The sequence below is a fragment of the Astatotilapia calliptera genome, chromosome 3, assembly GCF_964374335.1.
Source record: "Astatotilapia calliptera chromosome 3, fAstCal68.1, whole genome shotgun sequence".
Lineage (NCBI taxonomy): Eukaryota > Metazoa > Chordata > Actinopteri > Cichliformes > Cichlidae > Astatotilapia > Astatotilapia calliptera.
The window spans coordinates 62,802,929-62,830,043 of record NC_137424.1 but is presented as its reverse complement, the minus strand read 5'-3'; the positions used below and the strand labels follow the sequence as shown (position 1 = coordinate 62,830,043).

General features: G+C 38.2%; 2 protein-coding genes across 5 annotated transcripts in view; one reads left to right on the top strand and one right to left on the bottom strand.

Moving 5' to 3' along the window:
- The first annotated feature begins 6,201 nt into the window (after positions 1-6,201).
- The window catches only part of LOC113017443 (butyrophilin subfamily 2 member A2-like), a 97,033-nt gene continuing 76,119 nt past the window's right edge, over positions 6,202-27,115 (top strand). The window contains exons 1-7 of one of the 3 annotated variants that reach the window (XM_080293564.1): positions 6,303-6,400; positions 12,382-12,530; positions 12,767-13,108; positions 13,387-13,674; positions 13,778-13,897; positions 14,001-14,018; positions 14,055-15,113. In XM_080293564.1, coding sequence (XP_080149690.1) covers positions 12,422-12,530; positions 12,767-13,108; positions 13,387-13,674; positions 13,778-13,897; positions 14,001-14,018; positions 14,055-14,527 — 1,350 coding nt within the window. In that variant the 5' untranslated portion in view covers positions 6,303-6,400; positions 12,382-12,421 and the 3' untranslated portion in view covers positions 14,528-15,113. Of the gene's footprint in view, positions 6,401-12,381; positions 12,531-12,766; positions 13,109-13,386; positions 13,675-13,777; positions 13,898-14,000; positions 15,114-27,115 lie in introns of those variants that run through there. The other 2 variants (XM_080293559.1, XM_080293573.1) reach the window with 2 other exon arrangements.
- Positions 15,057-24,459, bottom strand: LOC113017464 (uncharacterized). Of its 2 annotated transcripts, none has more exons than XM_080293606.1 (9): positions 24,422-24,459; positions 23,607-23,666; positions 21,164-21,430; positions 20,543-20,794; positions 19,297-19,455; positions 19,120-19,173; positions 17,949-18,023; positions 17,668-17,733; positions 15,057-17,214 (listed from the first exon to the last, which is right to left on the bottom strand). In XM_080293606.1, the coding sequence occupies exons 1-9, from the start codon at positions 24,450-24,452 to the stop codon at positions 17,123-17,125; spliced, it is 1,056 nt and encodes a 351-aa protein (XP_080149732.1). In that variant the 5' UTR covers positions 24,453-24,459; the 3' UTR covers positions 15,057-17,122. The 2 variants fall into 2 exon arrangements, with proteins under 2 accessions (XP_080149732.1, XP_080149734.1); XM_080293608.1 differs by having other exon boundaries at positions 19,120-19,170.

Sequence of the window (27,115 nt, the reverse complement as noted above, 5' to 3'; positions counted from 1 at the left end):
GTCCATTTGTTAAACTATAAACATTTAACCATTGGGAATAGGATTTATTATGTCCTATTATATATACACCCCGCCCCGTTTTTGGCAGGTCATACATGTTCTCACATATTCTTTTGCTGAAGTTTCAAAATTTATAGTGTAGAATTGTCGGTATATCATAAAGACCATCCCTCAGATTATCCCTCCTGATGAGCCATGGCTCAAAACCATGCCTCACTAGAGCGGCTGTTTTGTGTAATGACTTGGGAAGAATGGGTTTTCCTGCTATTTTCACTATGTCATCAGTGTCTAGTACTGCTCCATGTTTTGCTTCTGTTCTCTTGGTGATGCTGCTTTTTGTTTGCCCTGCAGTACAGATAGTGGACTGGTGTGGTTTTCATGAGTTGTTAGTAAGACTGTGGTTGCTATAGCTGCAGCTTTTTGTCAGCAAAATTGTTTCCCTTTGTAATTTCAGAGTCATCCTTCTGATGTGCTGCACATTTGCAAATTGCTAAATGTCGCATAACATGAGGAGTTTCTTCCCATGTAAACAGATGTGTGCCATGATAAAACCTTCCTCCACACTAGAAATAAGAAACTGATTTCAACCCTCTGTTACTTCTTATTCTCTTATTTTATAATCCACTCATTTTTCCAAATCTAGTATCAATCAACAAATTTACATATCAGCTCATAATGCGCTACGTTGACAGGTCAACAGAAATGCACGTTCAAAATATTATCACAAAAGAGAATTTCCTTCATACAGTAAATTACTTGTGTTGCATCAATCAACCAGAAAGCATCTCAAAATTTATTGTATTACCAACTAAATGTATTGTCTGATTACTGCTGGGTCATACCAGACTGTCTTTGTCTTTATTTTTTCTTTTCTGTTTTCACAAACGTTTCACCTATTGTCCTGCAAGCTGGAGAGTTAAATGTCAGCAGTGGATAAATTCAACATTTGATAACAAAACTCTGTTAAGTCTTTCCTGCTTTAACACCAATGGGAGATATAGGCGCATGTATAGTGTGTGCTATAGTGTAAGCTGTTCTTCATTGCATGTATGTGTATTAGTACGCTTGCATGCAGGGCCTGTGGGCCTGTCTCACTCAAAAGGGCATTTTCTTAACAGCTGCCTTTCTCTCACGTGTATTAAGAAAGGCAAACGTGCTTGTAGCAGTTGTGAGATTATTATGCTGTTATATATTACATTATACCTGTAATCAAACTGAGTGAATCATGATACTGCTGTAGGCCACATCATACTTCTTGTGTAATCAGTATGTAGTTTTAGTTTGCATCATACTTCTGAGTTAAAAGAATGTGAAAATCATTAGATGTATTAGATAAGTTTGTATCATCCTATGCTGCTGATTTTCTGTGAGTGAGTTACACTATTTCATGACATTTCATATTGCTGAGCTATGAAGAGAATATTTTGTTCAGAGAGTCAGGGACCCTTCCCCCCCCCCTGATAGTAGAGACAACAGAGCACATTGCATGGGAGCTTCACCCCCACCTTTTGTTGAAAGCAGAAAAACAGGGAGCCAAGGTCATAACTCATGCTCACTGACAGTTAGAAAGGATGTGAATGCTTAGTTTTGTGGCTGTGGCGCATTTTGTATGGCTTCTTTTCTTTTGTTCAGTAGCTTTCTGCCTTCACCTGAGAGGGTGTGCCCTAGGTATGTGCCTTCAGGTCTCCATAATTAGAGTTTATTTAAAGATACCTTGTGGCCCTAACTTAACCAAGTGGCGTAACATAGCCATAGTATTTTGCTTACACCCTTCCTCTGTGTGGCCAGTCACTAAAATGTCATCTACGTAGAGTGGAAACTGTCTCTGCCCCTCAAAAGTGAAGCCAAACAGGTGTTGTGGGTCAGGGTGGAAAGGCACTGAGAGAAAAAATTCAATTCAATTCAATTCAATTTTATTTATATGGCGCCAAATCACAACAAAAGTCGCCTCAAGGCGTTTGATAAGTCTATCACTGAGAACCATTGTTCTTTTGGAGTGACTGGATTCAGTATAGTGTGAGGATTTGCTACTACTGGTGGCATCATTTCAGTGATTTCATTTATTGCTCGCAGATCATGCACTAGACGGTATTTTGCAGTATTAGCTTTCTTCACCACTTAAACAAAACATCACTCTTTGTTTTATTATTATTATTATTATTATTATTATAAAAATTACATTTTCCTATCTCAAAAAACAGAAAATGAAATTGTAGTTGTTTATGGCTGAGAAACACAAACCCCCCCTTTTATTGTTTAGCTTTCAAGACAAGAAACTAAGTTTTAACTTTTCTACCTTGTCACCTAAAACAAAGCAAACAACCCAGCTCTCAGCTGGCTCTGAACTTATCATTATCAAGGTCGCATGGTGAGAGCTACTTCAGAAGTCACAGTGCTCCTCACTCAAGCAACACGTCAAAAACAAAAACAAAAAGCAAAAAACTCAGCACACTACACAGAGAACAACAGTCAAGACACAACTGAAGACGCTGTTCTTCTTCTTCATTCTCCTTGAACTTTAGAATAAACTTATCTGCATTAGTAAATCATATACCTAATCATTATATGTCACTGTGATCCACGAGTGTGATCACAAAGTTACTTATTTTTCAAAACAAAACAAAAAACAAATTGCTGATCACATGAACACTTTACACACATGAGTCAGGATGCAAAAAAGGCTGCTGCCAAAAACAAATCAGAAGTATGAGAGAAGAAAAAACTGAGCTCACAGACAGCTGCATGTTTGAGCTCTCATGCAGCTCCTGCTCTAGAAAACGTGTTACTTGCTCATCAGCTTACAGTGACCACATATTTAATTCAGCTTCTCACTCTTGTAGCTTTAGCTGTTGTATGCAGGGTTTAGCTTATTAGTTGTTAGTATAGGTGTGCTCTATATCTCAATAATGTCTCATCCAGGATGACAGGTTTTCAAGCAGGTCAAGTGCCTCTATGCACTTAATTAGTTTAGATATTCTCTTTATTTTCTTCATCTCATATGTCATTGTACTGAATTTGAGCAACCTTAAGCTTGATGCAGACTATTTCTAACAATTATCCACCTCACATCATAACTGACTAAGGTTCCTCTTCATATTAATATTATTTCATTATTAATGCTATTATTTTTATATAAAAGCAATGGTATATTACAATATTTTATTTATTTTGTATCCACCTAGGGCTGCAGGTGATCTGCAGTTTCACCCTTTTGCAAGCTGGAGACATTTTCCACACTTTCCGTGGCTGAACAATGACACAACCTTAATATACCTTATGCATCTCTCTATTTTATTTAGTATGTGTTTGTGTGAATTATCTGCTTTCATTCATTCTATTCATTCTGGGCATGTCTCATTGTTAATACCAGTTTACAGGTTGTTATCCTTGCTATTATTAGTTTGAATACATTACAGTTAAGCTCTAATGTAATTAAGCCTTTGGTTTATTTAACTTTATTCCTCTTGTATTTATATGTATTCAGTCGGGTTTGTTTCCAGCCCTTTTTAAACTTCTACTTTGATCTCTAATTTTTCACTGAGTGAGGGATTATTACGTTCTTCCTGATCTGAACTGCTCTCATCACCTGAGCTGCTATCCTGTTCTGAGTCTCTGTCTTCTTTGTTTGTTAATGCTTTTATTCTTTTTTGCCTGTCTGCCTCTCCCTTTCATCTGTCATTCTGTGCCGGGCGTTCTCTGTGTCTTACAGTCACGTGCAAGGCGTCCCTTTTCCCCACACTCCCAGCATGTAGTGCTAAAGCCACTGTTTGGTGTGTGTCTAAACCTGCCTCTACCTCTTGCTCTTCCACTCTGCATTCCTCTCCCCTTCTTTTGGATTATTCCTGCTCCGGCTTGTTGTTTTTCTAACCATTCCTCATCAGGTGTTAATTTTGCTTGTTTATCCCCCATTTTCAAAGATTTTGCTGGACCGTCGCTGGCACGCTTGACTTCAGAGTGGTTTACTGATACGGCCTTCGACTTCACCCTAAAGGTGAAGCGGTATCAGTTTTATGAGATGAAACTCAACCGTTCTCCTTTGTCACCAGTACGTGAGCCTCAGCAAAGAAAACAAAATGGAAGTAGTTCAGCAGCGTATTGTGCTGTAAAATCAACTTACTTCCAAACACATACACACATAGACATTTTATGGCTACTTCTAAAACTAGTCTAAACTTTGTTCTTTTTGGCGAACTTAACCTATTTTATCACCTTATTTCACGCATTTCTTAAAACCTTCTCGGCAGTTTTATACATCAAAATAGTGTTTCTCACCCTCAGACGTCTCACTGGTTGTTTGGATCGCCAGACTGAATCCCACCGCCGTGGACCAGACTATAAACACCGGCCCGGACCCAAATTTACGTCGCGGGGCTTTCGTCCTCGTCTAAGAGGGCTGTCAACAGACTTCAGTGCTGGCTTCCCACGGCGTCAGGAATCAGTCCTGCCAGATCCTGGAACAGAGTCACAGATAACAGTTCTGATGTTTCTGCCCCAGCTACGAAGGACCAAAATAATTGTCAAGAGATTCATTCTAAAAGACACTTCTTCAGCTGAGAGTCAGAGAGTAGAAAGTCACACGCTGCAGTTTTTACTTGCAAGGGCGGTCATAGAGCGCTCACATCAGAGTGGGGGCCCTGTGAAGTGCTTGCTCTGTTCTTGCACTTGTCTTTATTTATACACAAGAAAAATGAAAACATTTGTTCAGTGGAATGTTGATACGTGAGCATGTGCGTATGTGATTGTGTGTGTGTGTGTGTGTGTGTGTGTGTGTGTGTGTGTGTGTGTGTGCGAGCGAGGTCAGAACTGCTTGTTCAACTTCCCACTATCGCTGTGGGAAGATTCAGATAAAAATATCAGAACACATTTTATAAAGAACAATCAGTTCTAAGCAAGGAAAAGGTCATCATGCAGTATTCTATCACATGTAAACTTATATCATTAAAAGCTTATACTGACTACTAAGTACAATTTTCCATTGACAATTAACCTTATGAACAAAATAAAGTTCAACATCAGTAACATAGCTGTTAGGTTTTGTATTGTTGATTGTCATTTATGCTTAGAAATATTTAACCATTTAAGCTTAGAAGTATATAATCATTTGTAGATTGAAAGAATGTCTCATCCTAGGTCTGTAACAACTCTGTGTAAGCATGAAGAGGGGGGGAGTGTGTTCTGGCATAGATCACACACCTCCTCCTAGGAGAGGTCGTATCTTCTCTTTCTGATATATGTACACATGTATATCTCTTTAAGTATAAGAGCCTTTTGTTCAGATGGACCGCTAGACTCCTGGCACCAGCTTTGGGGAGGCTTCACAGGGTCACATCTTGACCTCACACAAATCACACACACACACACACACACACACACACACACACACACACACACACACACACACACACACAGAGGCATGGTACTCTTTGTGTGTATGTAGACGTCATATGTTAATGAACCTATGCATATTCATGTAACCTCAATAAAAGAACAGTGGTACGGGAGAACGGACGAGAGCGACTGGGGTCAAGCGAAGGAACGGCGTTTGTCCGGCCTCTCCCGTGCACGAGTAACATGAAGAACTTTGCCTACTTCGTGTCTTGCTTTGCTGTGTAATTATATTGTCTTTAACGTTCCAGCGAATAGGTTCAAGCTACAAACCTATCAATAGCACCCACCCAGCTGTATAGAAACTCCGTCATGCTAGCTAGTACCCAGTACGAAGAAGTCAGCGTAAGGAAAATAAACTCCACCTAAACTTGGTTTATATCTGACCCAGATAGACTGCAGGTTATAACTTCTTAACTGAAGTTCAGTTCACCTAACACTCAGGCCGGCAGTCTCTCTTCCTCCTGCATCCCCTTTCTCTCATCCACCTGCTGGCCTCCACCACTTGTTAATGTTACTGAATCTGTGGAAGCGCCGCGATAGCCACCACACGAAGTAACAAATAACAACCCTAAATCCCAGTAACGATTAACGCATTCCTGATTTTGCCATAATAACTAGTTACCGTGCTTGTTACCACAATAATAACGTAGTTACTAAAACGTGTTACTTAATAACGCGTTAGTCCCAACACTGGTTGTGTTTACAGACAGAATGAAATGCAAATACTACCAACAACATGAGCTCCTTGTTGAAGGTAATAAGAAACTGCTGAAACTATTTTGTGCTTTGGTTTACACGTGATTTACACAAGTGAACCTGTCCCTGTGTTCATAGTGCTCACTGTTCACATGATGAATAGACCAAGGAATTCTAGAAGGTGATCAGACTGGATTGTCTGGTTTTCAGTGACTCATTAATTCTTGTCTCAGTTCCTGCTCGTCTCCAGTAAGTCACTTCACTTTGACAGCGACAGTTTGGATCACTGTGTCGGAATCTGGGGTCTTTATCTGTGGTAAGTCTATTTTTTTATTTGTTCGTTTTGTTTTTCATTTGTTTTGAGTAAGAGAACAAACAATCAAGAACACAAAACACTAACAATTAATTTCAAAATTAAAGGTCATAGTCTAAGCTGATCTGTGTTCCTGGTGAGTGTTTGATGGGTCACCTCCAGCCTTGGCTGAGCCTTTGTGCTTTTCTTTAATGTATTTGCCAAATAGAGATAAAATACAGAGCTGACTGCAGCAGCTCAAGAGCTGGAGAAGGAAAAAACGAGATTGAAGAATGTCTACAGAAAACTGAAGGACTTTCAAAGCTATCAAATGAAGGGATTCGAATAATAACAGCTGAGGATAAACAAGTGAAGACAATAAAGAAACCGAAAGATGAGAAGCAGGGAAACACAGGCACTCAGAGAGTACAGTGCAGGTAGATTCCAGGAAATCTAAGATAAGGAGAATTTTCTGTTCAGCCAGAAAGACATGCCAATATCCTCCCAGCAACCAGTCTATTCATTTATGCCCTCCATAATGGGCATTTCTTGATCTATACCTTTTAAATTATTTAAGCTACCCTACTAAGTCCTGATGTACGAAATAGAGAACATCCTGGGCTTTCCATTGATATTGTCACGGTCTGGCTGGCAGACCGTGGGGAGATGGGGAAATAGGACCCAAACGCCGGACTCTTCAGTGCAACAGTGTTTATTTACAAGGTGGTGAAGTAAACAACAATAAATCCCCAGTTTCCCAGACTCCCGTGTAGTGCTCTCTGCCCCAGTGTCCCTGCACTCCCCGTGCTCACTGCTTCTCGTCCCACACTCCTCCTGAGGGGAAAACAATAGAGGCAGCCGTTACAACTTATCCCAGCAGGCATACACTCACACTTGACTTGACTTGACTTGCTAGAAGACTGACGTGTAGTCAAACGCAATAATCCAGCGTCGGTGGAAGCTCCATCGCTCATCTAAATAGCTCCTCTGACGAGCCCAGATGAGGAGCAGGTGTGCGGCCAGGACTTCGGGTGTGGCCAGCCCTCAAGTTAGGCCACGCCCCCAGGGCTGAAGGTGCCTGTAACTTGGCCACAGCAGAAAGGCAATACACACACACACACATACCTGCCTACATACAGATGTGCCAAGGGGCAGTGCAGACAACACACCAAATAATAATAATAATAATAATAATAATAATAACAACAACAACAACAACAGTCATAGTCCCCACTGTCCACGGACCCCAAGTCCCCGGAGCCGGGTCCGTGACAGATATCCTGTGTTTGGGTGGTTTCTTTTAGCTGCAATGAGGCAGGAAGTCACATGAAGTTAAATGGGAATATTAATTTTCTTTTAGTTCTCAATATGATATGTCTAAAACTGTGATCAAAAAAATAAATAAATAACCAGGGTGTTGAGGTTAAACAGACTCGAATTCAATACAGTGTAAAGTAGTAGCAGATCCTAAATAAATATTTATTTACAGAGCTTGCCTATAAAAGCTAAAAAATGATCTTCTGTGTTATTTATAAATACCTCTATTGCGAATAACGGTCTTAAATCTAACCATTGTCATTGCACTGAGCCTGTGACCCAGTGTTCATGCATTTTCAGGTTTAAATTATCCTCTGGGATTTAGTCCCTAAAAGGTTAATTCTGTTTATCTGGATGTAGCGTTTACAGTGGGAGAAATGTTTCCTCAATCTTCCACTTTCATGAGTGACTTAGATCAGAAGCTAATTTTTCCCATAGAGATTGTAACAACTATTCTGCGACCAGACCTTGTCCTTTGGTCTAACTCCTGAAAACTTGCTTACGTCACTGAGCTGATGGTACCATGGGAGGATGCAATTAGGAAGCATTTGAGTGTAAGAAACTGCAGTATGCATACTTGGTAGCTGAATGCAGAGGACAGAGGTTGGAAGATCAAGGTCTGCTCAATGGAAGTGGGGTGCAGGGGCTTTGTTGCCAGTACAACAGCAAAACTACTTAGAGAGACTGGAATCAGAGGACAGGCACAAAGGCAGGCTATAAGAGAATTAAATAACACTGCTGAGAGGACCAGTCACTGGCTATGACTAAAGAGGGCTGACATCACTCGGGCAGCTAAGGTAGTCAGCTAACTGTGAGACACATGCCGAGGATTAATTGACCCATGGTGCCTGCCTCAGTAGAGGGCGTCAAAAGGGTAGAATATCTAACACTAGAAAATTTACTGGTTGACTGATACAACTCTCTCAGGGATTCCTGGGGGCTGTGCAGTTAACCTGATGGTAGTGAAACCTAGGGATGGGGATTGTTTAGGTTTTATCCGATACCGGTGCCAAACTGGTACTTTTGAAATGGTGCCGGTGCTTAAACAGTGCTCGAACCGGTGCTTAAAGAATGGAGAACACACACTTTGTCCAAAAACCTCTCATGTTCAGCTGTTTTATTGTAAAAAGATAACAATGTTAGCCTTTTCTGCAGCTATAAGGCATATATGGTTTCACTCTTGGCTGGAAGCAGTGCTTAAACAATGGAAAAAACACAAACTTTGTCCAAAAATCTCTCATGTTTATTAACTGTTTTCCACTTTTCTTTGGTCATTTTGGGTGAAGGTAGTGTCTGCCATCAAACAAGAAGACAGCCGCATGTAACTATGTGTTACATGCGGTGTTTGCTAGTTCACCTTATGTGCATTAATTTAATAACATAAAAATATATATGTTACTCTTCTCCCCTCCCCCTCTTTTTCCCTTTTCTGGGAGGCAGTGGGGAAGTAGAGCGTACAGTTCGATCCGGCGAGGAGGTGTGGGATACCAGATCAGGTGCCCCCCTTCTGGCACAGAAATAACAGTTTAACATGAATCAGTGACACTGATCAACCCTGGCAATGCCTCCTTGGATGATGATGTTTACTGTAAATGGCAAAACACCCAATGAATGCATTGGGTAAAAGGATTGTAAGGATTGTAACATCTCCTTTTACTGAATCAAGCAACTTCTTCAGTCTCCTCCTCCTTTATTTGTGATTTAGTATTGTTCATGGTTCAGTTTCCTTGTTTTTCCATGTCTCTCGTACATGTCTCCCAGTTACTGTTAATCTTGCATGTCTTGAGTCTCTGTCTGTTTCCTGTTTTATTTTGACAGTTCCAAGTCCTGTGTTCAGTGTTTCCAGTTTGCTTCCTCCTTGTCTCAATCCTTGTCAGATTTGTTCCAGCTGTGTTTTCGTCCTGTGTCTCATTCCATTGTTATTATTTGTGTATTTAGACTCTGTTATTTCCTCTGCACATTGTTGCGTTGTCCCATGTTGCTGTGTTGTTTCTCTGTGTTCCTTGAAGCTGTGAATTTCCTCCTGGTTTGTCTAGTTCTAGTTAACCAATTTCCCTGTTTTCTAGTTTTAGTTCCTTGTTTCTAGTTTGCAGTTTTGGTTTCGTGTCTCCTATTTACCGTATTTTAGGACGATAAAGAGCACCGGATTATTAAGCACGCTGCCGATGAACGGGTCTGATTTCATACATAAGGCACACCAGATTATAAGGCACATTAACCCTTTAAAACCGGTCAGAGCGGGCACGCTCTGTTTTGCTTAACTATTTTTAAATCCCTGTAGCACTGCAACCACGTAAGCTGGCGCAAATTTTTTTTTTGCATATGAAACCGGAGGAGTTGTACTTACATCTCATGCCATCAGCTTGTCCTAGGTCATGGTTTCCTTCCACATATAGCTTTGCAAAAACTGCATAAAAAGTGCTTGCAGGAACAAAAGCATAATATTCCAGAAACAGGCTTTGCCGATCCGATCAGCTGTTCATAACACTTCCTAGGTCCATCAGCGGGAACTTTTGCATGTCCGCCATGACCTACCAAAAACCGGAAGTGACGTCATTTTCGTGGAAATGTAGTTTTTTACCATCATGGCCTCATGAGCTTATGCTTGTGTTTTTAAAAGTTATCTTTGACTTTATGACTTTCTGTGTTGTTTCTGGGATGCTTAGGACTCACATTGCACTGCTGGAAATAGTTTATTTTGATGCATATGCTGCTTTTTTGCAAATTTGCACTATAATATTTATTTTCGTTTTTCCTGCAGTATATAAAAATTGGTGTATTTCAAAAATAAAACTATGAAGACACTCAAAATAAATTTCCTGTGGTGGGAAACTATTTTGTGCAACTTTTTTGTATTTACAGTTTTGAGGGATAAGCCTCTTAAATTTCTCTAACTAGAAATATATGTTAAAAAAACAAAAACGATTTTCAATCTTTTTGTAGTTTATTGCACTTTTTTGCAATTTATGTAGTTACTATAAACTTAATGCTTACATATTTTTAAAACTTAGGCTGTAATGGTTGTATTGATGTATAGAAACTTGAAATGCTCCCAAAAATGGCTCCACAGCATGTAAAAATATAATATAAGCTCTGGCGGACTTGGTTCTATGGTAGGTCTTAAAGGGTTAAGCAAAACAAATAAGTCAGATAAGTCAAAAAAGTTAGCGTTCATCCCCCAGCTTCACTGTGTTTATGTTATGCTAACATAGCTGTCACTAGCGATCACGGAGCACATCATTATATACCAGGTAGTCCAACTTCAGTAACCCTACAAACGTCACTGATGTTTAGTTTTCTGTCTTCATTTATGTCAAATTTATGTTAAAGTGAAAACAGAGCTGTACGTTTGAATTTTTAAGAAATCTCTTAGTCAGAACATGGTATATCATGTTTAGATGGAAACTAGTGAGCTAACTTCCTGCTAGCTTCTAACTACAGTAAATTTAATAAATTCCGTTTTCATGGATGCCTAGATGTTAAACGTAATTGTTACACCCAGTAAAGCAGCAGCGCTGATCATTTTATTAGAGAGGAAATAGTTTAGACAGTTTTCAACTCGTTTGACTTTGGGACCTGGAAAAGATGGAGTTTGGACCCAGATTACTCCGAAAGGCTCCTGCCTACGGTAGCCGTAATGCTCCGACAATCCATCAAGTGGTGCGGCTTCCAAAGTCGTACTAAAACATTTTCTGACAGGTCTTTGAGTGCCGTGTACCGCATAAGTTTGGTTCAAGGTCAGTAAGCACAACCAGAATACATGTAAGGTGCACTGGATTATCAGGTGCACTGTCGATTTTTGTGAAAATTCAAGGATTTTAAGTGTGTCTTAGGGTGCAGAAAATAAGGTAGTGTTGTAGTTTTTACAATGAAATTAAGCTCCTTCGTCATGTTGTTCTTATGAGTATTGAGTCCTGTTTTTGGGTCGTCATCCTGCCTTGCACAGTACATTTACATGACAACCTCACTGTTACAACATCTGCCATAAAATCCTCAAAAACACAGACACATATATGGAAACAAACATAGGTTTTGTCAGTTTTTCCACAGATAAGTAATGATTCAAATGTTTAAACTGGCATTTAAAGCGTTCAAACCTTGAAAATTATTTAATGTTTGATCATTTTGAAAAGCGCTCAAGTTGGTTATTTTTGGGGAAAAGGACAGAAAAAATATTGCTGTATTAGGATTTTATGGCAGATATTGTCAGTGTACATTTTTGTCTACAAAGGTGTTGCAACGGTGCAAAATTTGAGGAGGACATAAGGGCTAAAACAGATATTTTGTGTCCTTTTATTTGTCTAACAAAAATGTGATAATATAAACTGTAACTGCCCACCAGAGACTAAAGACTCTCTGGCCTTAAGTACGAATTGCCTGGGCGCCTCCTCTCTGTGGAGAAATAGCTCTACACAGAGGTGGTACATTAGGCTGGAAAGAGGGTAGGATGCCCACAAAGGCAAAAGAGCCAGTAAACTCTAAATGCTCTGATATGCCATATCAAACAAGCCTCATTAAACAAGGGACAGATTGTCCTTTATCAATGATTAACAGTTAAGGTTCTTCTGTAGTTGCCCCAGTTGCCTCAAGATGCTTTATATGTCTACAATTGTGATGTGAAAAGCTAAATCATAATTGTTTATAGTGGTTATTTGTATGAATAATGTTCAATTTTCTGTGCTTTCTAGGATTCTTTTCCCATATTTTTCACTTCAGTCTACATCTACAATGTTTTGCCGGAAGGATGGACGATGCTGTAAAATGCCACTTGGGGCCATCTGTGTCTTCCTTTTTCATCACTTTATTTTTTTCTTTCACTTAGCACAGTTTTGTGGAGGTAATTAAGTCTTGTCGTTATGGAGTTACACAAATTATGCAACACATCTAAGTCTATTAATTACTCAAATATTTCTGTTATTGATTAAATGTCAGCCATTTCATTTATGCCACAGGCTAAAACAGCAAATGTACAACACCTGGGCTTCTGAACCTCGGTTTAAAATAATCAGAAACTAATAAAACAATGTTTGGTAACTTTCTCAAAAATGACACGTATTTGTAATTTTCCTTTAGGTGTGTCTCGGGTGGTTGGTCCATCTGAGCCAGTTGTGGCAATAGTTGGTGATGACACTGTGTTACCATGTCATCTGGATCCTGCTGTGAATGCTGCTGATATGACAGTAGAGTGGACACGATCTGACCTCACACCTAAATTTGTGCATGTTTGGCGAGACGGCGTGGAGCTCGTGAATAAAAAAAATGAAGCCTACATGGAAAGAACATCACTACCCATTAACAACCTGAAGCTGGGGGACATTTCACTAAAACTCTCCAAAGTGAAACTGTCAGATAGGGGATCATACAAATGCTTCAGTCCTGCGCTTAGTGGACAAACCAGTGTTGAGCTTGTTGTTGGTAAGTGGAGATATAGTCTTTGCACAGAAAGCTCAAAATGAGATCTAATGTTGGAAATCATCAGTCAATATTTAGTTTAGAAAAAAAAAACATTGTTAGTAGTAAAAAATCACAAGGGTAAAAAATACAGAATAGTAGAATAGTGTTTTTCATGTCACTGTTAAATGGTTTAAATACAGTTGGTGTACACGTATTCAGTGCATTTGCAATAAATTTAATGGCCCTTTAGTGTTGCTACTAGTTATGGTGACCAGTGTGTTTTCCCTTTTCAAAATTAGGTGTAGTTTCATCACTTACCATCACTGTAATGAGGAACAGTGAGGACAGCGGTAAAGTGGTGTTACAGTGTGAGTCTGCAGGCTGGTATCCAGAGCCTGAGCTGCTGTGGTTGGACGGTGAGGGAAACCTCCTCTCTGCTGGCCCTACAGAGACCCTCAGAGGTCCTGATGACCTCTATACTGTCAGCAGCAGAGTGACTGTGGAGAAGAGACACAGCAACAACATCACCTGCAGAGTCCAACAGAGGAACACCAACCAGAGCAGAGAGACACACATACATGTTCCAGGTAAAAAAATCAAACACACAAAGTATTTAGTTATAGTTTTATGTATTTTTTGTGTAAAATTGCTGCAGGCTACTTGTTGATATTCTGTGTGTTCTTATTCCAGGTGATTTATTTAACCCCTCATGTAGTTCTGCGGCTCACATCACCATTGCTGTTGTTGTGACAGTCTTGCTAATTCTTGCAGTTGTCTTAGTTGTGTGGAAATATCGTTCTAAACGCCGAGGTACAGTATCTTGTTGTAAAAAGTGACAAAAAAAAATTTTCTTAAAAAAAATTATAGGATAATAGATTTCTGTGAATTTAAATGACTTTCTTTTGTACAACAGGAAGAAACTTCACAAGAACGTCCTCTGATCACAGATCACTTCAGCTCGACACTGAGGAGAAAGGAGAAACAAAGCATCTCACCGAAGACAGTGTTGACACTGTTGACATAAATACAAAACAAGAAAATCTTGAGGCTCAAAAAGAAAAACAAGCAGTAGACAAATTTCATTTGTTAATGGCGGTTCAATTATTAATGAATCATAAATTTAATTTAGAAAAAGATATTGATGAACTTACTTCCGAAGTGCGGGAGCTAGAGAAACAGCAAGATAAAAATCAACTGGTGACAAATATGCAACAGACAGAACAAAATAATATACAGTCTGCAAAAATAAATCAAGATGAGGAAACAAAAATTATTTTTTGTTCAATGAAGCAAGCTCTTGATAAAAAAATACACGAAAACGAATCAGTAGTGTATGCGGTTCAGGTAATGTCAGAGAAGAAGGAAGAATTAGACAAGACTTTAGAAACAATTCTTGATCAGTTGGAGAAAATAAAGAACAGAAATGAAGTTCAAATGTAACTCAATCAGACAGACCAGAGGCATAAAAGTAAAGCCTAAAACAGTCACATTATTCATTTAATGAAGAGTCTCTAACATTGACATAACCACTACAGGAAAGAGTTCATAAATAAAACAAAATCCACAGCAGCAGCTGAAGTAAAGAGAAGATAACTTTTATTTCTTCCACAGAAGAGACCCTGTCATCACCACATAAACTCAGTAGAAGGCATTGGTTGAGTTGCCCCACTCACACAATGTTTAATTATACCTCAGTGACCTCTAGTGGCCATAAGATTTATGACAACAGTATATGAGTAGATACCGATGCAAGATAGAGTTGCCTGTGTCAAGGAAATGGCATTTTTGTGTGGCATTTTTCTTTTCTTACTGGTAATGACAACCCAACACTGGTGATGACCTTAATATAAACTGAATATTAGTGCATTTTGGTGCCATGTACCAGTTCATACATTCACATTCTACATCACAGTTTCCAAATCTATTTGTTATCTGATTGCTTTCTGTCTTTAATTTTGTCTTTCTAAAGCTAAAGTTTTGCTTTGAATATACTGCAAGTGTGTAGTTCTATTTTGTTTAAGAAAAATTTTTTTTTTCACAAAGGTTGTGTCAAAATGTCAAATAAGACATTAAAACGTGTAAAATAAGTTAGTACCGTGACAGCAAAATTCACATTATCAGCAGAATGTACTACTTAATATACCATCACTATTAAATGCACCAGATATTTAAAGATAGTTATGATCTGTCACATGATGTCATGTTTTTAAGCCTGGTGTGTGTGTGTGGTTACAAGTGAAACTATCATTACCAGTCAGTGTATTAATAGCTCTTCATATCAGCAGCATCTTCTAGTTGACAGTAAAAGATGAACTGTTATGCTGAATGGATATCTCTTAATAAACAAACTCTGATGAAAAGAGTAATAACCACATGAGAAAATTTCCAGTTCAGCTTATTTCCAGGTAATAGCTACTTCAATACATGGTGGCTATATAAAATACTGTAAATGTACACAGTGATGTCTTTAAAAAGTTACAGTGTTCAACAGTTTCGTAATACATTTACTGCAAGCTGAAAGTTGTACAAAGTATGCACAAGTACCCAGCTGATACTTTACAAGTCATCTTGGAGGATGTCTTTACTGTACAGTTCTTAAACATTGCAAGGTGACAGATGTGGTAGAAAGAAAAAACACATCAAGTCTCTCCATTAACCTGATGTTTCAGTGATTAGATCTTCATTGGACGAGACAGATGAGGTGACTTGGATATCTAACGATCTTAATTTCATTTTTCCCCTAAAATGCAACAGTTGTCAAAAAAGGTTATTTCACAGATAAAACAGTACTTCTCCGTCCATCAGCCTAAGCTCTTCTTTCAACTATTCCCTTTGAGATTTGCCACAGTGGATTACTGATCTCCATCTCACCCTGTGCCTAGCTTCCTCTTCCATCACACCAGCACAGAAATGACATAGAAACACAGAAAAATGTTTTTTTATGAATGTGTTTGTTAAAAGAGGGGAATGAAACATGGTGTATAGAGTCCATTTACTTTTCACCATCTTTAAATCATAAAACATGTCTCACTACTACCTTGGAGTACTAAATGTTGCCCTTTAACATTGATTTTCCACCTGTACTGCTAAAAAAATATTTGTGTCCTTTACGTTCTTTGGTGACTAAACAAAGGAGGTTTGTGATGTTGATGTTATCACATTCATTTTGCATGCAAAAGTTTCCTGATTTGAAACCAGGAGGAGAAAAAAATACAACTTGGAGTACTTCTAGTTCTGGTCACAATGCTGAAGAAATAGCTCTGTTGTGTGAGGAAAGAATTCTGAGATTAAATACCTTACTATGTCAATTCACTATAGCAACAATAAATAATTATATTAACCACAAATGAGTTGTTAGGCCAGTGTTTTTAATAAGAGTCCACACCAAACATATTACAAAAAATTAGAAATGAATCAATTATTTATATATATATATATATATATATATATATATATATATATATATATATGAAAACAACTCACAAAACAAGCTAACAACATAATCATCTTAGATAAATTTCTTTTATAACAAAATGCAGACTTTTTTGCATTAAATTCATTCTCCCACCTTGTGTTGACAGTATCACCATCTTTACCATAAACGGATATTCTGTTGATAGCTGACACAACACTAACATTTGACACACTGTGTTGCCACAGAAGCCACAGTGAGTATATTGAAAAATTGCAACAGTGTATTCATATCTATAATGAGGCATGAGGCAAAGCAAATAGACCCGGGCTTCACTATTTTTAAAAAAAACTGCTACCCTTTAAAATAGACATGATGATGTGAAGTGGCAGACGTTTTACTCTCAGATGAAGAATGGAGATAATTAACAAAACAAACCATGAGGGTGAGATGTTTGCAAGTTTCTATAAACAGCCATCTTTTCACCAATTAGACATTTATTGTTTATACAAAAGGAATGAAATGTGCTAATAACAACAAAAATGTTTCATTGTATTTTATATAAATGCCAATTTTTCCAAAGGAATTAAAAGGCACGTTGAAGACTAGCATTCCCTTTACTTTTAATTTTGTATTGCACAGTAAAAGTTATCCGGATCCATGCTAGTAATTCGTTGACTGGCACCTCTCTGCAACCAGCTCGCTGCCGCCAGCTCTGTTTGGAGACACAATCAATTTCAAAACAGTTGTTTGGTTATTTTTAAATAACAACAGAGCTATATTGGAAATACTGGAAACTATATTTGAACCAACTAATAATTTCAAATTTTTTGCCAACTATGACAAATTAAGGCTTCAAATTTAAAACAGTGTTATCTAACTGTTTTAAATCTGATAAACCGAGGGGACTCATCAACATATTTTTTTTTTCAGTTTCTTGTGTGGGTTTTTTTTTCTTTCTGAGATTCACAAAACAAAGCTCAAAATAACATGAAACAACATGAAACACACACGGTGTGTTTAAAAGAAATATAAATCAAAAAGAAAAAAAATATATAACATCACTGTCAGAAATCCCCCAAAAGCACCAAAACTAAGATGCATTTTAGTTGTTCTCAAAACATAGTGGTGAGCATAAAGGATGTTAAATCGTTTCAGTGTCAGTTACCTTTCACATTGCTGGGTTTTCTGACTATAGAATACGTCTCCTGGACTGATTCAAGTGCATGGTCCTCTGCAGGCATATAACAACAAAGCATCATAAGAATGATTTTTCTTTTCATTACATTTAAATGTAAATTGTCCTCACTTATTTCCGGCTGTGAAAATGTGATGTGTGGACTTCTGGAAGATGTTACTTTTTATATGATAGCATATTTCTCTTCCACTAGGCCTTTTAAGCAATTAAGGGTATTATAATTTCAATGTTTTCCAGTTTAGGCAAATTACCTTTGGGCATTCTTGGTTTTGTGATGAGGGAATATGTCTCATTGTTTTGTTCAGCTCTGCTTACCACTGCAGGCACTGAAATATAGAGATAAGCCAAACCTTAAACAAAGTATAAAGATATGGGCAGACAATTTAGTTAAATTTTTTTAAATATCTCATTCTAGACACTTTCTCTATATGATAACCATCTCAAAGTAAAGATAGTAAAATGAAAGAGAAATGACAAAACAAGAGTGATGGTTAAAATGTTGTGTTGTTGTTTTTGGTCAACAAGTTACTACTAAATTAAATTATATTACTTATATCTTAGGACCCTGATAGTTTGTATTTATATTAGTTATTACAATGTCATTGTCTTTCCTAGCAACCACATACCAGTAGTGTGACACATATTTATAGGATATATGCTTCTACCACATGAAAACACAACACAATTTGTTTCATAACAGTAACATGCAATTTATATACAAAAAATGATAACAGCATGTTGCCTAATAAAAATAATTGACCAATCTTGCTTGTGCAGTAAGGCTATACTGGGAAATGGTAAACCCTTTTTTTGCAGAGGGGAAGGTAGATCTAGCTCTCGTGCTCCCCGTGTCTCATGAAAATGTGACAAAATGTTAAGAGTAGATATAGAGACACATTTTATGTCAAGGAAAATAAGTTGTCTGGAGAAACACACCAGTCGAAATACTTCAAACTTTTATGCTTTCTATTTCAGTCAACTGAATACATTTTTAGTCTCCTAAAGTCTTATGATATTTAGTCGACTAAAACTATGAATTTAGTTGACTAAATTATGACTAAAACAAGATGATGTTTTATTCAACAATTTTAATCAAAGGTCTGCTCTAATCAAAGGTATTAATCATATTCAGTCAACTAAGACAAGATTAAAATTCAAAAGATTTAGATGCCTAAATTTTGTTTTATTCACAAAACAAAATCAATTCAATTAAACTAAATTAAAAGCTAAATGAAACATTTGATATCGAAATTAACACTAAAAAAACCTGCTGAAGGACTAAAATCACAGACCAAACAATACAATAGCAGGTGCATGTCCTAGGGTATACGGTTTACTTAAGGACTGTGTTTCTAATTTCCATGATCCTGCAGATTTGAAGTTCATGTTTTTTATTCCTAAACAAATGTTGGCCTTCCTGACCTGTTTGTGCAGAAGAGGGAGACCGGAAGGAGGCAGTAGAATTTTGAGCACCTTCTTATAAAAAAGACAAAATAAACAAGAAAAAAAGTTAATTAATGATGGCCACCAGGAATCACTAAGCATGCTTATTGTTATAAAATAAAAATACATGTTTTGATGAGCATACTGCCAACATACCTGGTGTCAAAGAAATTTCTTCTGTGTGATTTCTGATGGTTTGTTGATGTTTATTACGTTGAAACACTCCTACCAATATTAGCAGAATGACCACCAATAAAACACCCAAACCAATGCAGAGCCCCATGTAGATCTCTAAGTAAGGCACTGTAGGATGACCTGCCGGAAAGACAATTGCAATGTGCATTAGAAAGGATTAAAATTATAGATATATATATATATGAAGAGTTTACATGGACAAGAAGCATGAACATAACCTGAACAGAATCGTGAAAGCCTTAATCTTGACGTGTTTTGGAGGAAAGAAAAACAGATGACCTGACAAAGACTGAATGACAACGCACAGACTAAATGCACACGGGAGGTAATCAAGGGAAGTGGAAACACATAGTGAAACAGTTGACACAAATCAACAACATCGTAGGAGAAGAGTAAAACTAAACACTGAACAAAGAAACACAAGACTTACAAAATAAAACAGGAAACATGTAGAGACGTAGACATGATAACATGATAACACAAACTTGACAACATGAACACGCAGACAAGAAACCTAAGACAGACTAACACAAAAGACAGGAAAAGACACAAACACAGAGACATGGGTGAAAACACAACTAGACTAAGCGTCAACTAAACCCTTACTAAGAATAACACCACAAGAACTTCAGATATTTCAATATAACCTAAAAGTTTGTTGTTAAAAAAAAAAAAAAAGAGATGTCAACAACGACCACATTTTGACTACACATACCTGTGTACAGCAATCCTATGGACGTCAACACCAGACTATCATTAGATATCGAAATAAAGATGTTGCCTTATGTTACACAACAACCAACTTCAGAACTGAACCTCCAAAAATGACATGTAAAGGCATTATTCTGATGTCTCTTTGAACAGTGGCTATGTTCATCATGGACCATATATTATTTCTCATTTACACACTTTATCACGAAGCTTTAAAATATAGTTTGGGTACTGTGGCACGGCTGCGAGTGAGACTGACACACCTGAGCTGCATAAGCTCGTCACGCCTCCCCTGCATATAAGAATGAAATGGGTCCTGACTGTGTTGTTGTTGTGTACATGTGGCTGGCAGCTAAAAAGCTGCAGCTGTGAGTGTAAGACGCAACTGAGTAAATAAAGATGCTGAAAAGCGTTGAAGTGTGGTCAGATCCGTCTTTACTGCCACAGATACAAAGTTTGTCTCCATTTTTTGGGGAAAAATATTGCTGCATCTTACTTCCAACAGTTAGCCAGCTCTCTGGTGATTCTCCAGCATCAGCAATGCTACATTTGTAAAGTCCTTCATCAGATTTGGATACAGTGGGAATCATTATGTTTCCTGATGAGCTGCTCCCAGTGGAGACGCCATTTTTATAGAATTTCACAGTGTAGTTGGAGTTTGCATCCTTTTTTCTACAATGTAAGGTCACATTTTCTCCCTGCGTTACAGGTTGGGGAGGAATCTCCAGGATCACATGACTCTCTAAATCTAAATGGAAGAATGTGTAACAGTTATTGTTTCAAAAAGTGATATTTGTTAAAATTATACATATATGGAAATCATTAATTATATTCATTCATTACTAACAACAATAATAGCTCAAATCATTTTTAAATAGAAATCTCTTTCAAAACATATGCTACTTCTGATTATTACAATGCACATGCAGTGAATATATATGTATTTGTGTTATTTTATTATGATTGTGATGCATTTTATGAAGAAAAATTATCCCTTAGTGTTATGAAAATATATATCAAATATGACATTGTGCATTACTGTAATCGATATACTTAACAGAAAAAATGGTGAATGGACTAAATATGTTAACACATAATTGCTTTTCTATGGACATACCAGTTACAGTGATGTTGACAGAGTTGCTTTTTTGTATTCCTCCATATTCACACCAGTATTCTCCACTGTCAGCTGATGGGTATGCATTACTAATTTTGCAAGGTCCAATCGATGTTTCCCAGGTTGAAGCACATGTTCTAACATCTCCATTTATCTTTTTCATCACTCTCCATCCAGTCATCCCATTTAGCCGTTCACAGCTGATAGTGATAGGCTCTGATTGAAAGAACTGCTGCCTGTTTGGAAGAACTTGAGGAAAACCTGAATCTGAGACAGAAAATCAAATAAAGACTCTGCCGCCAATGTCTGAATATATAGAATAAAACTTGGATATATAGAATAAATGAACCTTATGTTGATAGTTAAGGTTTTCTGAATTATCTGCCTTTACAAAATGGCAACAGCAGAACTATTTCAGTAGTTTGAAGAGTTTGACAACTGTTTTGTGACAGTTCTCTTCAAACGAAGAGAAGATTTTGCACAATACTTGAGAGAAATTATCAATCAAAGATGGAGATGTCAACTGAGATAACATGTCAAGCAGAAGCTGAAGCACATGATAACACATAATACCATATCACTGAAACCGTTATACCATTTTACATCCAAGATAAATCATAAAAATGCAAACAAATTTAACGTCACTTTTCATTAAATATATTCAGAAGATCATTCTATATATATACAAATTTCATTCCATATATTCAAATATCTCACACACACACACACACACACACACACACACACACACACACACACACACACACACACACACACACACATATATATATATAAAAAACACCCAGCACGCCCCTGCGGGCGGTTTATCCTTCAAGCTCGGGTCCTCTACCAGAGGCCTGGGAGCTTGAGGGTCCTGCGCAGTATCTTAGCTGTTCCCAGGACTGCGCTCTTCTGGACAGAGATCTCCGATGTTATTCCCGGGATCTGCTGGAGCCACTCGCCTAGCTTGGGAGTCACCGCACCTAGTGCTCCGATTACCACGGGGACCACCGTTACCTTCACCCTCCACATCCTCTCGAGCTCTTCTCTGAGCCCTTGGTATTTCTCCAGCTTCTCGTGTTCCTTCTTCCTGATATTGCTGTCATTCGGAACCGCTACATCGATCACTACGGCCGTCTTCTTCTGTTTGTCTACCACCACTATGTCCGGTTGGTTAGCCACCACCATTTTGTCCGTCTGTATCTGGAAGTCCCACAGGATCTTAGCTCGGTCATTCTCCACCACCCTTGGGGGCATCTCCCATTTTGACCTCGGGACTTCCAGGTTATACTCGGCACAGATGTTCCTGTACACTATGCCGGCCACTTGGTTATGGCGTTCCATGTATGCCTTGCCTGCTAGCATCTTGCACCCTGCTGTTATGTGCTGGATTGTCTCTGGGGCATCTTTACACAGCCTGCACCTGGGGTCTTGCCTGGTGTGATAGACCCCAGCCTCTATGGATCTTGTACTCAGAGCTTGTTCTTGTGCTGCCATGATTAGTGCCTCTGTGCTGTCTTTCAGTCCAGCTTTGTCCAGCCACTGGTAGGATTTCTGGATATCAGCCACCTCCTCTATCTGCCGGTGGTACATACCGTGCAGGGGCCTGTCCTTCCATGATGGTTCCTCGTCTCCCTCCTCTTTCTTGGGTTTCTGCTGCCTGAGGTATTCACTGAGCACTCGGTCAGTTGGGGCCATCTTCCCAATGTATTCTTGGATGTTCCTTGTCTCATCCTGGACTGTGGTGCTGACACTCACCAGTCCCCGGCCCCCTTCCTTCCGCTTAGCGTACAGCCTCAGGGTGCTGGACTTGGGGTGAAACCCTCCATGCATGGTGAGGAGCTTTCTTGTCTTTATGTCAGTGGCTTCTATCTCCTCCTTTGGCCAGCCTATTACCCCAGCAGGGTACCTGATCATGGGCAGGGCGTATGTGTTGATGGCCCGGATCTTGTTCTTACCATTCAGCTGACTCCTCAGGACTTGCCTGACCCTCTGCAGGTACTTGGTGGTTGCAGCCTTTCTAGCGGCCTCTTCATGGTTCCCATTTGCCTGCGGGATCCCCAGGTACTTGTAACTGTCCTCTATGTCTGCAATGTTGCCTTCTGGTAGTTCAATCCCCTCAGTTCTGACTACCTTCCCTCTTTTTGTTACCATCCGACTACACTTCTCTCTCTCTCTCTCTCTCTCTCTCTCTCTCTCTATATATATATATATATATATATATATATATATATATATATATATATATATAAGGGGCTATTTCAGAACTGTTTTAGAGGTTTATGTTGTAGCTCTATTTTTCGCTGGAAACAACAACTGCATTAGTTTCAAAAACATTCAGATTGTTAAGAGATTATAAAATCTATTACACACACTACTACATCCACACACACACAGACACTTAAAAAAACACAAAAAACAACATGAATAATTAAAAACTTACTATGTGTTTGAGAATCACTGAATTCAGCTACTGTAACCAACAGCAAAAGAACATTCAGCACTGAAAAGGTTAAGAATGAGACTTTTAATATTTAATATTTTTGTCAGTGTTTTTGATAACACTTTTTAACACAACCAGCTAATAATGCGCAAGTACCCTGTATTTACTTGCATTTTGCAGGAATCTACTGGCAGAAGATCTAAGATGGAGAAATATAGTTGTTGGGTTTTTTTTCCAGGATTTTACCATGAAATCACCCAGTATTAAAATTACCTAATTAAATTTTATGTTATTATTGAAATATTTCATATTTCATATTTCATGAAATTACAGGCTACTTGTGCCTTAGTCATGCATGCTACATTGTAATTGTTTAATTGTTTCGGGGGTCTTGCAGGTGACTCACATTTTAGAAAGTACACAGTACTTACAATCTACTTGTTTGATCGTTGACTTCAAAAACATGAGTTGTACTTACAGTGTACTTTGTTCATTGCTTCTTGCAAAAACCTGACTTGTTGCTTGCAAACTGCATGTAAGTACGGTGTATTTGTGCCTTGTTGTCTGCAAAATCATGTTAGAATAGGGTACTTGCACCTTATTTATGGTTCATATTATAAAGCATGACCATGTTTTTTTGGGGTTTTTTTGCATCATTAATAATAAGTCCTATGCATTTATTAGTGAGCTGTTACAAACAGCTGTTACAAACAGCTCACCATAAAAATACATGCAAATATATGGCTGTATTTTGGATATATTAATTTGCCCTTCAGTCTATCCATGTATTTTTTTAAGACAATGTCAGTACTCACAAATTCTGATGGTGGGAAATCTGACCTCCATGCTGTCTTGCTGCTGACTGCATGAGCATCAGACTAAATTGAGGATATATTATTTTGTACGAACTTCCTCTTCCTGTGCTTCTGTGGTGACTGAGGCCCAACAGGGTTCCATTTCAAAGACATGTGATTGCATGAAAATGTCCCTACAGCCTATTATTTGTTTTATGCCCTTTTATTTATTGAATTTTGTGTTTTCTCAATTTTAGATTTTGATCAGTCAGCCTACTTTTTGGCATCTGGTGAAAATTTAAAAAATAAAGTAATTGCTCAGTCATAGAAACCCACAGTGCACCGTGTTTTATTGTTTTTGTTTTTGCTGATGGCTGATGGTAATGCCATAGTTTAAGATTTCTGCAGTTACTGAGTCAGCAGAGTTTGGGTAATAGAGAGAACTTTAAAGCACTATGGCTCTAACCACTTGGCGACCCCTGCTTTGTAACTTTTTTTCTTCCACTTTGTGGCTGAGTTACTGTGATTCCTAAAAGCCATTTTGAAATAACACAACATATGACTGTGGAATTTTCCCAGGAGCGAAAGACAAACGGTCTTGTTCCTATTTCTGTACAACCCTTTAAATCAGTGACCAGGTTTGTAGAAGCATGAATAGGTGCTTGATTTAATGAGACTAAGAACAAATCATTGCCTTTTGACCTAAAGATAAAGGTGGTTTTGGCCTTCTGGACTTCATGGACCTGAACTGTACATTTAAGGAGAAAATGTACAGCTAAAGCTATAAGCTAAAAGAACGCTTAAAATCTCCTGAATCATTATGGCATTTTAATCCACACAACATTTTTAGGAAATATTTAGATTAAGTGGTGTGGCATAATATTTTTTTCCATATAGTTCATGTTGTCCCAGGTATTCCATTATATTTTTTTAAGCTTCATTACAATTCATGAATAAATTATTACAAAAAGGCTTTTTATCTCCTCATGGCTCATTTGTACTGTACATATCTATTCTATGCTATACATTAAAACAGAGATGCAGTTTGGTCAAGAGGGAAACAAAATTTCATGCCAAATGCAAATATTATGAATTATGCATGTTGACTGTGCTGCTTATATGCATCCCTCCAATTTTGCACCAGTATTCTCCAATTATGTCTCTAAAATGTAAAATCTCTAAAATGTAGACTTAAAATGTGGACTTAAAATTAGATATCTAGAAAGCTACTCTTTCTGTAGTTGATAAAAATAAAATACATAAATTAATTAATTAATTAATTAATTTAAGAGTTAATTAGATGGTTGGGCTCACGTCGCTAACCTGGTCACAGAGGGAATACCGGTGAGTCCTGGCTAACACTGCTAACTCCGAAACGAGCGTGACACTACCTGGATTCCAGCTGCTGCGGGCGACCAGGACGAGAGAGAGCGGTAAGCAGTAAGCGGTAAGCTCAAGGGTTGTCAAGTCCTGCGCAGATCAACTGTGTGGGATGATGGAGCGCATCTTCAACCTGAGCCGGAGGGTGGGGAGAGTCCCACAGCTCTGGAAAACCTCTTGTGTTGTACCAGTGCCAAAGATTCCACGTCCCAAGGACCTCAACAGCTACAGGCCGGTGGCTCTGACATATCCAACTGATGAATTTTATTTTATTTGTTTTATTTATTTATTTACAAAGCACATTTAATAACAACAGAGAGTTGACCAAAGTGCTGTGCAAAGTAATAATTAAACAGTGACATTAACATCAACAACAGGTAAGAAAATTAGGATAAAAGAATTGGTAACTCTCATGCAGTATCGAAAGCCAAAGTGAAAAAAAAATTGTTTTAAAATGGGATTTAAAAAGAGTAACAGTTGGGGCCTTTTTAATGTGGAGAGGTAGATCGTTCCACATTTTCGGTGCCACAACCGCAGCCCCCTGATCCCCTCTATGAACCATCCTAGACTTGTGTAAGGTAAGGAGTAAATGATCTCTTGATCAAAGGGCTCTAGAGGGCGTATAATGCTGCAAAAGGTCAGACAAATAGTCTGGTGCCTGGCCACTTTGCTCTTTATAAGTCAAAAATTAAATTCTAAAATGCACTGGAAGCCAATGAAGGGAAACAAGCACCGGAGTAATATGTTGATGTCTCTTCACACAAGTCAAAAGGCAGGCTGCAGCATTTTGTACAAGTTGGATCATAAAAATGATCTCACCTTGGATAGGAGCCTTAATTTAAAAAAGGAGAACTGAACAACTAATTTAATTTGTTTCTCAAATGTAAGTTTGTTCATTGGCAGAAGACTACCGCTAGCTCCTTGTAACCAAGGAGCTAGCGGTAGTCTTCTGCACAAAAATCCTCCACTGCAACTACTAAACATCCAAGGACAGTTTTAAGCCTTATCCTAATAGTAGAGATAGTGTCTCCCTCCCAAATCTAAAACTTTACAAGTTAACATGTTTTCATGTTAACTAGTTAACGTATACAAAGTTAACAGAGAAAATGATTTTTAGGGCCAAGTACAATAGTCTCAGTTTTACCTGAATTTAGAAGAAGAAAATTAGAGTCCATCCAGGTCTTTATGTCTTTAAGACATTGCTGCAATTTAACTAATTGGGGTGTGTTATCTGGCTTCATGGATAGATTGTCACGGTGGGTGTTTGGAGGACACAGATGAGGGGGCAAAACTTTTACTGAACTCAAAGCGAGCCTTTATTAGGGCCGGTAAACA

What these genes read in the sequence shown, in the direction of transcription:
- LOC113017464 (XM_080293606.1), bottom strand. Translation starts at nt 24,452, where the DNA reads ATGGAGGTCAGATTTCCCACCATCAGAATTT. An exon ending in CAGTGATTCTCAAACACATA is followed by an intron (nt 21,431 to 23,606) that starts GTAAGTTTTTAA and finishes TTTCTGTCTCAG; the next exon opens with ATTCAGGTTTTCCTCAAGTT. An exon ending in AGAAATTTCTTTGACACCAG is followed by an intron (nt 19,174 to 19,296) that starts GTATGTTGGCAG and finishes CTTTTTTATAAG; the next exon opens with AAGGTGCTCAAAATTCTACT.